General features: G+C 39.2%; 1 protein-coding gene across 4 annotated transcripts in view; it reads right to left on the reverse strand.

The window, feature by feature from the left end:
* adgrb1a (adhesion G protein-coupled receptor B1a) overlaps positions 1-13,555 on the reverse strand; it is a gene marked incomplete at its 5' end in the record, with an annotated part of 131,862 nt that overhangs the window by 64,291 nt on the left and 54,016 nt on the right. For all 4 annotated transcript variants that reach the window (XM_014024172.1, XM_014024171.1, XM_014024173.1 and 1 more), the window contains 3 exon segments: positions 68-218; positions 1,589-1,691; positions 6,915-7,018. In XM_014024172.1, coding sequence (XP_013879626.1) covers positions 68-218; positions 1,589-1,691; positions 6,915-7,018 — 358 coding nt within the window.

Genomic DNA, 13,555 nt, shown 5'->3' on the forward strand with positions numbered 1-13,555 from the left:
TGTGTAAATGTACACACAAAGGAACAACAGAAAACAGCAGGTGGACGATAACAGCGAAAGTTCCCACCCCAGCCGAGACACAGGAAACGCTTGCGTATGATCCGATTCCTGAGGCGACCCGTCACAGCCATGTAGGACTGCCACGCCTCGGTCAGAACCCAGCAGAATGAGGACAGGAAGAAGAAATGAAGGAATGCTGCAATCAGGGTGCATAAAATCTGAAACAACAAAGAATGGCATAATGAAAGTTTTGTTTTATTGTTTTTTTAAAGGACAGTGCATGTTAAACATTTCAAGAAAATTAACGTGACAGACTTAGCACAGTGGCTAATTTTCATCTGTTGTCCTGAGATATGAGCCTCTAAAAAGTTACACTGCTATTTCATACATGGATTTTCAATTTATGTTTAAAAACAGAGCAACTGTCACAGTCTCTGACATGTGCTGGGAGTTTGGGTCAGGTGTTTCTATAGCTGATGTCACCTTCATCCAAACTCTGTTCTCTGTTCAACTCTGATCCGGTCCCCCATAGTCTGAGATCTGGGGCCTCATGTACAAAAAGTTGCATGGATTTCTTACAGAAATTTGGCATAAGAAATCATAATATGCACAAATAAATCCAGATCAAGCTATGTGTACGCCGGAATCTAAGTTGGAGTTGTACACGTTTCCATGTCCGTTTCAAACTTGATGCATCTGAATCATTGATGAAAAGTAGCGTATGCAGCCGTTTTGTGCATTCGCACCATTGATACATGTGGACCGTTGGTCTTTATCCTGGTTTTATACTTTTATAAAGAGTTTAATGATGGAGGAACAAGTCAATTTAAACCATTAAAACTATACTTAGAGCACTGAATATTTGAGACTAAGATCTTAGACTTACTGATGATGTTACAGTAGTGAACAGCTTAGTCTTTTTGAAGACAGACCTGATGGTTGTAACACATTTACTACATGTGACCAAGTTGTAAAACAATACAATATAATAAAAGATCAATGAAGCATATACACTTTAGACACCAGTAAAATGGGCAATGATGTGATTTAATAAAAAAATTGTCAAGTTCAACTTTACTACATTTGTAGTTTTCTCAATTTGTTGCTTCAATGTAAACAATAACATAATACTTGAACTGATCTACCACATCAAGTCTGTCTCCATCACATCAACACTTGAACACTCTGATGAATGGACCAAATGAACAAACAATTGTTTTGATGTTAGGATGTGAACATGAATGCTGAAGCCAGTGAGATCCAGGTAACAAACGTACTGTAGATAAAATAGCAGGTGCTTATTACGCTTAGCCTGTAGATAGGATACAGTTATAATCTGCATTTAACTGATCTTTAACTATTGAACAAACATTTGGTAAATCATTAACATAAGACTAAAAAGAATAGGTCCTAATATAAAGGGTTGAGAGACCCCAGCTGAGCAGTAAATATATGGCCGCATTGATTCACCAATCTGTACAACCTGTGAATAAATATAATAATAATAATAATAATTATTATTATATATATATATATATATATACAACCTTGCTGTAGTCATGTGACGCAGTTTCTGACTGGTTCTCACCTTGTTCCTTGTCTGAGTCTGTCCAATCAGTATAAGGGCGTTGGAGGAGATGATGGAGAGGCAGAAGTTAATGAGGATTACTGAGCGCTCGGATCGAATGTACCTGCAAAAAAATAAAAAAACCCTCTTATAACCAGGATCATAGCTTTTAATTAAAGGAGATGTCTACATGGCATAATTAAGTCTGCCAATGAGCATTAAAGCACACTTATTATTATTCAGTTTCTTTTGTCACAATTAGTGTCATGCTACTCCTACACAGCACTGGAAAAAGACAACAACTTACAAACCCTAACCCAAGTATGGAGCTGTACAGTTCTGCCCACTTCACAGGAAAAACATTTAGTTTAGGTGTGTTGAGCAGAGAAACAAGTAAAACCTGCAGGATAATGGCCCTCCAAGACCAGGACTGAACCTCCCAGTCTTATACCCACTTTTAAACTAACCCTAAAACCCCATGTTTAACAAACGAATAAAATAAATAAATAAATAAAATATAAAAGAACTGAAGCAAAATTTAGTATTTAAACTCATAAAAACATGAAGATCAAACAGAGAGGTTTTAACATGTAGTTTCAAGTTAAAGCTTATTGCTTTTTAAAATTCAGTTCTAGCTCTTTCATACGATCACTGTATTATACAAATACGTCTAAAATGAAAGGAAAAGTTTCTAGATGAAAGATTAGTTTTGGGCCATAGCTGTGTTGGCTCCCTTCAAAAGAACTTCTTTTTAAGTTATGATCTGATGAGCTCTCCAGCTGCCACCTGAGTGTCTCTATCTATGACAGCCAGTGTTCACCTGGAATAAAAACAGCTTGACACAAACTTCAGAAATGACGTAAAATATTTTGAACAAATTTTGATCCACTATATTTGTCTGCACGTTGCAGACTTGCATGTTGCCAGATAGCAAAGCTGTCTGACAGCAGAAGTGAGTAAATAGTGTTCAAGTATCTCAAATCTGTTTAAAGACCTCTTTGTTTGCCACTACTTTCATTATTATTTGTTAACTATCATGTCTGTTCTACAAGCAAAAAATAAATCAAATAACACTTGGACTTAGCACTCTCATAGGATGCTGATTTCATAAAGAGTAAAGGCCCAGCATTCCTTAAAGGAATGCATGTTGCCCACCACCTTTCATGCCAGAGTTTTAAACTAAGCCCACCTCATGCTCAGATGGATGGTGTTATAGTCATTTCTGTTAAAATATTGTGAATGGTGTCATACTGGCAGGGGTGCCAAACACAGGTCCTCAAGAGCCACTGCCCTGTATGTCCTCCTTGTTTCTCTGCTCCAGCACACCTTTTCAGTGATTCAATAACCTCTACAAATTCTGTAGAAGTCTGTAGAATCATGCATTCATGTAAACCAGGTGTGTTTGATCAGGAAACAAGAAAACATGCTGGATAGCAGTCCTTGAGGACTGGAGTTAGACATCTGTGACTTAATGTGTTGAGGATGACTCTCAGCTACTGCTAAATCAGATTTTATGTCCTTTTTAGGTCCTTTTGGTTTGTAATTGAAGGTCAGATCTGAAGCAGCTTGTAGAACTGTCTGTCACCTGGGGCTAAAAGTTGCAGACAAATACCTGAACTAATGTAAATATGCATAAAATGTTCAGTTTAAAGAAAGTCCTTTCTGACTGAAAGGAAACACGACTCCAACAAGAGAGCTGTCAGCTGAAACAGTGGAGCTGAATTAGATATTCCTTCAAAAGGCTTATTTAACACAAAACTATGTCAAAACATGTCAACTGAGTTAAAATAAAGTCACTCACATAGAGAACAAATGTCTTAAAATGAACAATACTTTACCTCAAAATAAGCACAAATGTTACTTTTAATTAATTTTCATTTTATATATTTTTAAATATGGTCAGTCATAATTTCTCACATTTCAGAAAGTTCTTAGCATATTGTGCATAAACCCTCACCATGGTTTGTATTGGCTTCTGCATGCAGGCATGTTAGCACAGTGCTACAGCCATGGGTGTCATGTTTGTGCTAGCTGGTTTCAGTCAAAACTCGAACATGATGCTACGTTCACACTGAACGTATTTTGAGCGGCCAAAAAGCGCAAAAAGTCTCTCGTTGGATGCACTATTTTCAGACCTAAGAAAGCACTAGTGTTCAGACCAGAACAAGCAGCGGCAGCAGCGAGGTGTGGGAGGAGCGTGTCCTCGGCGAGTGAAATAAAGATAAAATAAAAGAAAATGGCTTTGATTTTTTTTTTACTAAAAAGCAAGCGAACGTTGCGCACAGCAGACAATTAACTCACCAGATGATTTAGAGGTGATTTGTTCAGTTAGTTTCGTCATTTCAGAAGCTGCCAGCTGACGGACTTTTTTTTTCTTTTGGTCCAGAGCAGCTGATCCACATCGGTGCTGATATATTCTGCCAGAAAATCCAACTGCACATGGTCGATTTCAGGTAAAGATCTCCAGTCCGTCTGTTTCGGTTTTCAGTGGGAGACGTGCCATGCAGCGAAAAGTTCAGATATTTGAACTCTGGCGGCGGCTCAGGCGGCGGCGGCTTCCGCATCACCGCATGCGCGGAAAATGCTCTGCGCCCCTTCTACCTTCCTTGCGCACCACCCAAAATGTACGTGACGTGACGCACGACCCCTAGAGGCGCCTCCACCATAGACTTTGCATGTGAATCGGCTGCTCCTGCCGCTCAAAACGCGTTCGGTGTGAACGTAGCATGAGACAAGCTGCAGAAACATCTGGACAACCAAGACCCATGATGTCTCAACTCTCCACCCAGAACTTCTCTACCTTAAAGCCGGATTCATACTGGGCACGTTTTGAGCAGCAGGATCAGGTGGTTTACATGCAAAGTCAATGGTGGACACGCGTTTAGTGGCAACGCAGTGCGTCTAGTGCGTTTAGCGCGGCACGCAATGAAGTAGTAGGTGCGGTTTGAGTGTTTTCCTTGCATGCGGCACGTCCAAAGCAGCCGATTCTCAAGTTCAAAATATTGAACTTTGCTGCTTGATGCGTCGCATCAACCAATCAGAGAGAGAATATTTTTTCCATGTGACGATTTCCTGAGTGCTGCCCACTAAACTAGCCTGGTAAAAACCAGGCCCTTGTCTTTCACTTTGCTTCATTCAAGAGTCTGGACTCTCAGCTATAGAGAAGTGATTCTTGCTGGAGGCGTGGCCTCTGTTGAAGTTTAAAATGATTGGATTGGTTGGCCGTGACATTTGCGTGCCAGCTCCACTGTGAAGGAGGCTAAGCTAAGAAGCTAACTGGAAATTGCGTGCTCTGTAAACAACCCTACTAAGAGGAGAGAAGTACCGAGCTGAACGAGACGACTGTAAATGAGAGCTGCTGCTTTGTCAGACAAATTTAATTTAATTTGGAAGCCTTCTCAACAGGGACTGGCTTCATTCACTTCCTCCACTGTCATACGCTAAACTACAAGCAGATACTGCGCAGAAAATCAACGTTGTTCAAAACTCTGCCTTCTGTTTGCTGATTGGCCCAGGTGAAATAACCTACAAGCAGACACTATGCAGAAAAATCAACGTTCTGTTCTTTGATTGGCCCAAATGAAATGTTCCCGAAGAAATCCTTGTCAATGGGAGAAATCCCAGACCGAGCAGTGAAGGAAACTAGAATTGAGTGGAACTGCGTAGGAAGTCAAGGGCCAGGCTACCACTAACCTGAAATGGATGGACAGAAGCTCTTTAGCTGAAATCAGCCACCTGCAGTTGGTGTTCTGGCTGGAGATATCAGCACCAAAGCGGGTCAGTGGCTCATTAAAATGACTGCCGTGCTAAACTGGGCTTGGGACAAAAAATAGTTTGTCAGCTCGCAGCTCCTAGAGTGGTGAAACTCACCAAACAGACCGCCTCTAAATGATCTGGTGTATTAATTATCTGGTGAGTGCAATGTTCGTTTGCTCTCAGTAAATAAAGCAAAGCCATTTTCTTTATTTCATTTTAATTTCATCTTCCATTAAAGACAGAGCAGAAAAAAAAAACTAAGATGCTCCTCCCTCTTCAGACATGCGTCTAGTCTCGTTCCAGTATGAATGTAGCACATCCTACCAAGGCTGACCAAGGCTCAGTAAATTTAGAAATGGGAAACCTAAGTAGTTTGTGGTCTACATAAGCAGTGAATGAATGTGCCTCCTGCAAAAAAATGGAAATGTCGAGTAGCCAAATGCAGTGCCAGCAGCTCACAGTCAATAACACTGTACTTTCGCTCGCAATTCCACAATTTAAGTTTGAAAACACCAGTGGCTGCCATGTGTCCCCAACACGTTGCTCAATGAAGAGCCCTCCTGCCAACTGCAGAAACCTCCACTGGCTCTTCCGTTGCCAACAGCTGGGGCTTCACTGACGTACTCTGTACCACAAAATGTCAGGTAGCCAGCAGGATCCAGTCAGTTTCTTCAACCAAATCTTTGTAATCACCAGCCACCAATCGAAGAGAGTTTGCCAAAGCCGCTCAAACTTGAGGCAGGAGCTGACAATGAAAAATGTGTGAGAACAGGAAACCACCTCTGTCCAAATCGAGCAATGGCAGCATATTGTCCATTAGGTCCACAGCCATGCTGTTGTCCAAACAGGAAGAGGCTCTCACCCGCCCACTCTGTTGAAGACAGGCTGTACCTCTGGAGAAGAAGCTGCCTGAGTGCTGTGTGTTTTCCAGTTCATGGTGGGATACACAGCAGCAGCATAGCTCTGCAAGTGAACTGCTGGTCCAGGGCAGCAACAAACAAATAGTACCTAGAATTGTCCACATCCACAAGGTGGAAAAGTGCCTCTATGAGCTGGAATCATGAGATTAGGTTGCTCTTGCAAGAACTCCAGGAGTTTCACAGCCATAACAGCAGCTAAAATGACTGATTGTAAAGGTGGGTAAGACAATGCTGAGGCAGAAGAGCGAACATGCATTTTGGCCAGTTCACATTAGGATCACCACTGTAGCATGAGAAAAAGGAGACACAAACTAACAATAATTCAATTGACTATTCTATCAGCGCCAAAAACCGTATGTTAGCACAAAGCCACATACAACGCTAAGGGCTCAAGAACACGCCCCCTAAAACTGCCCAAGCCTGCTGGGTGAGAGGCACCCCACCAACATGTGCACCACAAGAGTCACATAAATGTGTCCAGGAAGTCCAGGTGTTCATATCATTATTTTTATTCAAGTTGAACAATGGAGGTTTAGCTAACTTCTAGTTAACGGCTGACCAGCCAAGTTAATTTAACAGGAAACCCCAATGTACTGTATTTTAATTGTTTTAAAAACTATGTCTTACAAAGGCAGAATCTTGACCTTTTAGGGGACATATCTGTATCTTACCTCCACACAGACACATAGATGATGATGAGTAAGAGCAAAGTCAGAGAAGACACTCCACAACCCACGATCAGCGTCACAGACGGGAGCTGCAGTTTGTCCATGTTCTGAAAGTAGAGAAACACAAGAGGACCATAAACAAAATAATTTGCTGCAATAAATATTAATCTGCTGAGCACTGATAAAAAGCAGCTTAGACATGAAATTAAAAATCATGTCTGACCATAAGCAATACCTCAAAATTCATCATGATAAATACTGTATTAATGTATGGATAATGCAACTCCCATTTTTTAACATAAAAAATCTAAATGTGTATAATGCTAGCCCTAATTTTATCATAGTCTGTGTCTTTTTATCCTCCTTCATGTTTTTTTTGTGTTGTAATTCCCTTATTTCTTTTCCTCAGTCTTTTCTTGTGCCATTGCTCTCTACAACAGAAACAGAAGCAGGATAAACAAAGGTGACAGAGGAATCTATGAAAACATTTTTGCATAGATTACATTGTTCAAAAATAGGCTTTTAATTTTATTGTATAACTGCATGGTTACTGTACTGCATTGTATAACAGTGTTGTTACCGTGCTATATTGGATAACTGTATGGTTACCTAGTACATTGTATAACTCTTTGGGTACTGTATTATATTGTCTAACTCTATGGTTATTGTACTACATTGTACAACTGTATGCTTACATACCATATTGTATAACTGGATGATTATGTAATATTTTGCTTAACTCTTTGGGTGCTGTACTATATTGTATAACTGTGTGGTTACCATCTATAATATTTACATGTATGATTACCGTACTATATTGTCTAACTGTAATGGTACCAAACTACAAGGGTAAGACAATAAAACTGAAACACCTGTTATTTTACTGTGGGAGGTTTCATGGCTAAATTGGACCAGCCTGGTGGCCAGTCTTCATTAATTGCACATTGCACCAGTAAGAGCAGAGTGTGAAGGTTCAATTAGAAGGGTAAGAGCACAATTTTGCTCCAAATATTGCAATGCACACAACATTATGGGTGACATACCAGAGTTCAAAAGAGGACATATTGCTGGTGCACGTCTTGCTGGTGCATCTGTGACCAAGACAGCAAGTCTTTGTGATGTGTCAAGAGCCACGGTATCCAGGGTAATGTCAGCATACTACCAAGAAGGACGAACCACATCCAACAGGATTAACTGTGGACGCAAGAGGAAGCTGTCTGAAAGTGATGTTATGGTCTAAAACCAGGTGTTTCAGTTTCATTGTCTAACCCCTGTATATTTACAACAGTATGGTAACTGTGCTATTCTCTATAACTGTATGGTTACTGTACTATACTGTATAACTGTATAGCTACAGTACTATATTGTATAACTGTATGATTACCATGATGTACTGTATAATTGTATTGTATTGTATGCCAACTGTTCAGCAGCAGGCATAAAAGATATCATGAGAGAAATCAACATGGCTAAATGCATTGTTGGCCACCCCCATCCCCCTGGAAGACATTGCCAAATCATGGTGCATCAGCAGGGTAAGAAAAATGGTCCCTCTGCTACCCTCCCACCCTGTGAAAAATACATTCAACTTTCAAGTTCAAATAGTTCTAATACCTGGAACATAGCACTAAAACAGGAATACAAATGTTTTTTTATCCCTGGGCCATAGAAACTCTTCACACCTGTAATTCCCAAAATGCAATTATGAGGATGAAAGTGTTATCTTTGTATTTATAAGTAGTTTTTTTTTTGTAAGCTTGTTTTTTGTTGTTGTTTAGCAAAAAAAAAAAGCGATGATGGCTATCCTAATCTGATTAAAACACTTGTTTAATAATAGAGTAATTGTTAATATCACTGTGAGACTTTAAAGACCATTTTATTTAATTCAGTTGTATTCTATCAACACCACTGGTTCATTTGTGATCATGGGCAGTGGTTTATTTCAAACTTCATTGTCATGATTTGTGTCTGTGCTTATGATTTATTCTAAGTTTTCTGTCTTTTCCTCCTGTTTTCTTCCTCCTGTCTGCCTTTGCTCTAGCCCCACCCACTCACACCTGATCCTCGTGTTTCTTCCCCAGGTGTTTCTTGCTTTAGCTCTTTAGTTCTTCCTTTATATTCTGTCCTTTGTCCTCAGTCTTTGTCAGATCCTTGTTCTGTATTTACTGTTGTCTCATGCCAAGCCAAGAATCTTGTTTGCTGCCACGTCAGCAGTGCTTTTTTGTTGCTTTAATAAAATTTTTTTGCCACACTCACTCAGTCTTGCATCCTGGGGTTCAAACCAACCAAGCTCAACCGTAACACTTCATATATGATGTATTTATCAATATGTGAATAAATATTATATATATCATGAACATCATGATATATACTGCATACATACTGTATATATTCAGTATATAAAAATACACACAGTATATGAACCCTGATTTTGTGAGCTCTGAACTGGGACTTTGCAGGGGTTCACTGTACTGACAAAAAGCTGTCAAGCTTTGGATTTTTGATCTCATCTCCAGAGAAAGGGGACTTCAAGGTCATTTTCAGGAAAACATTATAAATCATACAGAACACACAAAAAGAACACACACATAAACCAAGTGGTGATTACTGTCAAACCGGCAAAAAGCCATAACTTTAAACTGATATCTAGCAATTACTTGCCTGCCATATGTTTCAGGAGACATCACCATGGCAACACTGTGACATGACAGAAACTGCTGCAGTTTACAGCAGAGGCATCTGCTTAAGCATGTGTCATTTGCAACATTTTATTTCAACAATACTAGTGTGTAAAATTACAGGCCAAGTGTTTCGTGAAGGAATGCATATCACTCGCAGTCTTTCATGGCAGAGTTTTGAACTGAGATCATAATATTACTGGATGGATTTCTTTTTGTTCATTTGTTATTTATTGTTGCAGGAGAAACTCATCTTGACTCAGGAGGGAAACCATCTCAACAAAGAGAGTGTGCCTCATGCAAGAGCATGTTTGTATTCTTATCCTAAATTTCTCTTACTTTTGTTCGTACGAAGGGTTCGTACGAACATGTCACGTCAGATTCAACAAACTCTTCTATCTTCAGGAAAAGTGTGTAAATGAGCTGCATAAACTGATGAATGCATATCAGTTGCTCGTGCATGAGGAGAGGAGATTAGCATAATAACCACCCTAAAAACACCATATAAGGCTATGTTTCCTGCCCAACATACCAGGAAGTGTTCATTCATAAATGACATTGCAAAGTGAAAAAGAAGAACTTTACGAGTTCAGAGACTGAAGTCCTGCTCTCCGAGATCAAAAAAAAAGTTCACTTTAGCTGCGTCAGACCTGCTAAAGCCGAGGAATGAAATGATGACTGCTGTTAATGTCGTGTCTCCTGTGGGTCATGTACGGACACAGAAATAAAAATCTAAATCATATTCATCTCTCTCTAGTTCTGCTCTGGTTTTTCTTTGGTCAAATACTTTTAATTTTAGTGTAAACAACTGTGTTACATAGATTTCATTTATTCAGAAGAAGAGCAGTCACACACCACTACCCCCCACCCCCGCCTGGCTGTCTCCCCCCTTCCCGACCGTCGTAAGTGGTGTCAGATGCGGTTCTGAAAAAAAAAAACATTTTAAAATGTCTCCAAACTTCAATTAATGTCCAATTTAAGCTGTTTTTTAGTTTGAAATCTTCAAATTAATATTGTAGTGCTAAGCAACAGCATTAATAACCAATTTAATTTAATTTAACCAATTTATGCCATTAGTCTACATTATTACATTTAAAATTATGATTTTAATTCAAACAGAATAGCCTATTGTCAACATAATTGTAGAGTGTGATTTATTTTCAACTCCAAATATCTTCAAATTAACGAAATATAAAGTTATTAGTGAAGAAAATCCATCAGGATAACAGCAGACTGACTGCACGTAAAATATACGACAGGTCTGGACCACTTGTGAATTTTGTTCGTATCTGAAAAAAATCTTAGGTAATGAGAAAATTGGTGAATGCCACAAGATCTCCTAAATCACTCGTACGCACAACTTAAGAACAAATCTGTGCGTACGAACGGTTCTTGCATGAGGCCCATTGATCCTAATGCATCACCTGTGTGATACCTTTATACATATTTAATTGTGTAAAGAGTGTTAATGGTTAAAAAACAACGCTTACAAAACACCATTCCTGTTCACACTGTACACTTCAGACTTCCAGCACGAGTCAAACTGCTGTCATCTACAGAAATACTCAGATGACTCTGCAGTTGTTGAGTGTATCAGAGATGGACAGGAAGCTGAGTACAGAGAGCTGGTGGACCGCTTTGTGACATGGTGTGGGAACAATCATCTCATCTTGAATGTGAACAAAACAAAAGAGAAGATTGTAGATTTCAGGAGAAATAGTGCTAGATHAAACCCTGTTTCCATCATGGGAGAAGAAGTGGAGGTGGTTGAGGAATATAAATACCTCGGTGTTCATCTGGACAACAGACTGGACTGGAGACTTGGAGACTCAACAGTGAAGCAGTCTACAAGAAAGGACAGAGCAGACTGTACTTCTTGGGGGAGCTGAGATCCTTCAATGTCTGCAGCAAGATGCTGCAGATCTTCTACAAGTCTGTTGTTGAGAGCGTCATCTCTTCTGCCATCATCTGTTGGGGCAGCAGCATCAGAGCCAGGGTCCTAAAAAGGCTAAACAACCTGATAAAGAAGGCTGGTTCTGTTCTGGGAACGACTGTGGAATCTCTGGAGATGATGGTGCAAAGAAGGATTTTACATGAAATCAAGAATATTGTGGACAACCCTGACCATCCTCTTCATCAGACTATCATAGAAAGACAAAGAGGCTTCTTCAACTTTGCTGTAATACAGACCGCTACAGAAGATCTTTCCTGCCCACAGCCATCAGCATCTACAATAAGTTTTTAGTTAAATGAGTTACAACAACACCTAATTTCCCTCTGGGATCAATAAAGTATTTTTGAATTTGAATTAAATTAAATTAAGTCAAACAAATTCATATATAATACAAGTAATACAATTTGTATACAACATTTTCTGTCCATTTACAGATACATAAATATATATGCATGAAAACGTTAAAAAACTCTGAATTTGTAATTGACCTTTATCACCGTGTACCCTTTCTTCTTGTTTGCTGGTAGTTGTAGTTAAACTAAATTTGTTTGTTTTTGACACAGTTTTTTATGCTGTAAAGAAATGATATTTCTTTGATCAGAAACTGGTTGAACCTGACTGTCAGAGCATGGTGGAACATAGGTTGGTGAATTTGTTAGTAAAGGGCAGGATGTACATTTAATCCCCAGGGAGATAGATGTTTCCTTCCAGGCCAAGTTGGTCTCACAACTCTGATATAATCATGTCTGGATTGAGTATTGCTGTTGAGTTGTCCTTGGTTCTTTCCAGTATGCCATAAATCCAGATATTACATTTGAGGTGCCTTTCAAGACTAGATACTTTGTCCTTCAACGCCCATTCTTCAATCGACAGCTGAGTGAGGTCTTTCTTAACTCTGATATCTCAACACTCCATTTCAGGTACAAGTTCTTCCATTTGGTTCTTGAGGTCCTGTTGGAGACATTTATAAATTTTGAGAAGTTTTTCTTCAGTTCAGCCTGGAGAAGGGTGGGATTAAATAAGTTTGTACCTCTTCACACTCCTCTTCAAATGTTTCATTTTGTTAACTTCTTACATTTTGTTTGTCGTTGTTTTTATTTACATGTTTGAATTAAACTTAAGCTACTATTACTGAAATTCAGCCTGGAGTATCACCATGCCAGCAGAACATTCTTGGTTCGCTGTTTCATGAGCTGAAACATTGTTTTTTTTTTTAGTTTTTTAGTCAGCATTTTTTTATCACTACTCATTTTTGATCAAAGACTATTTCTTCCAATGAGTTAAAGAAAAAAAATATGCTGACACCAAAGCTTTATTTTGCTGCCATGTATTAAAGTGGGGTTACTATGCAAAATGCCTTCTTTTGAGCTTTTATATCATGTTATGTCATTCTCTCATCAAAAACATACCCATGGTCTTGTTTTGACACAGCATGTTTGACGAATCATTGAATCTCCTGCTTAAACACTTGCTGGTATAAAGCACTACATATTTAAGTGAAATTTATTTTTGATATATACAGATTTTTATAACAACGGAAGGTAACAGTTACTTGATTGTGGTATAGAACTGAACTATGAGCCTGGAAAATACATAATAAGCTCACCACCTGGAAATGTCAAATATTGCTTAGGTTGATGCTGTTTTTAATGCAAGTTACAAGTGGCCACTTTGTAGAGTCTAAAGAACCATATACAGCTTCAGAGTCACAAGTTGCAGAGCCTTTAATTAGGAAATAGATTATCTTAAGTAAAAAAAAGTCATTAGTGGCAGGCCTTTGGGTGAGGATGCCATACTCTACAATCCTAAACACAAAGGTAGCTTGTACAGGTGAAGAAACTGAAGTTAATACTCAAACCCACTGCTGTGCAGTGTCCACAAGGTCAGCCAACACTACTCTGCTGTTCTTCACAAGGAGATTGTTGGTAGATGCGGTGGGACCAGGACATGGGGCACTCCTAGCACCACACACACACACACACACACACACACACACACACACACACACACAC

Source organism: Austrofundulus limnaeus, unplaced genomic scaffold (genome assembly GCF_001266775.1).
Source record: "Austrofundulus limnaeus strain Quisiro unplaced genomic scaffold, Austrofundulus_limnaeus-1.0 Scaffold411, whole genome shotgun sequence".
NCBI lineage: Eukaryota > Metazoa > Chordata > Actinopteri > Cyprinodontiformes > Rivulidae > Austrofundulus > Austrofundulus limnaeus.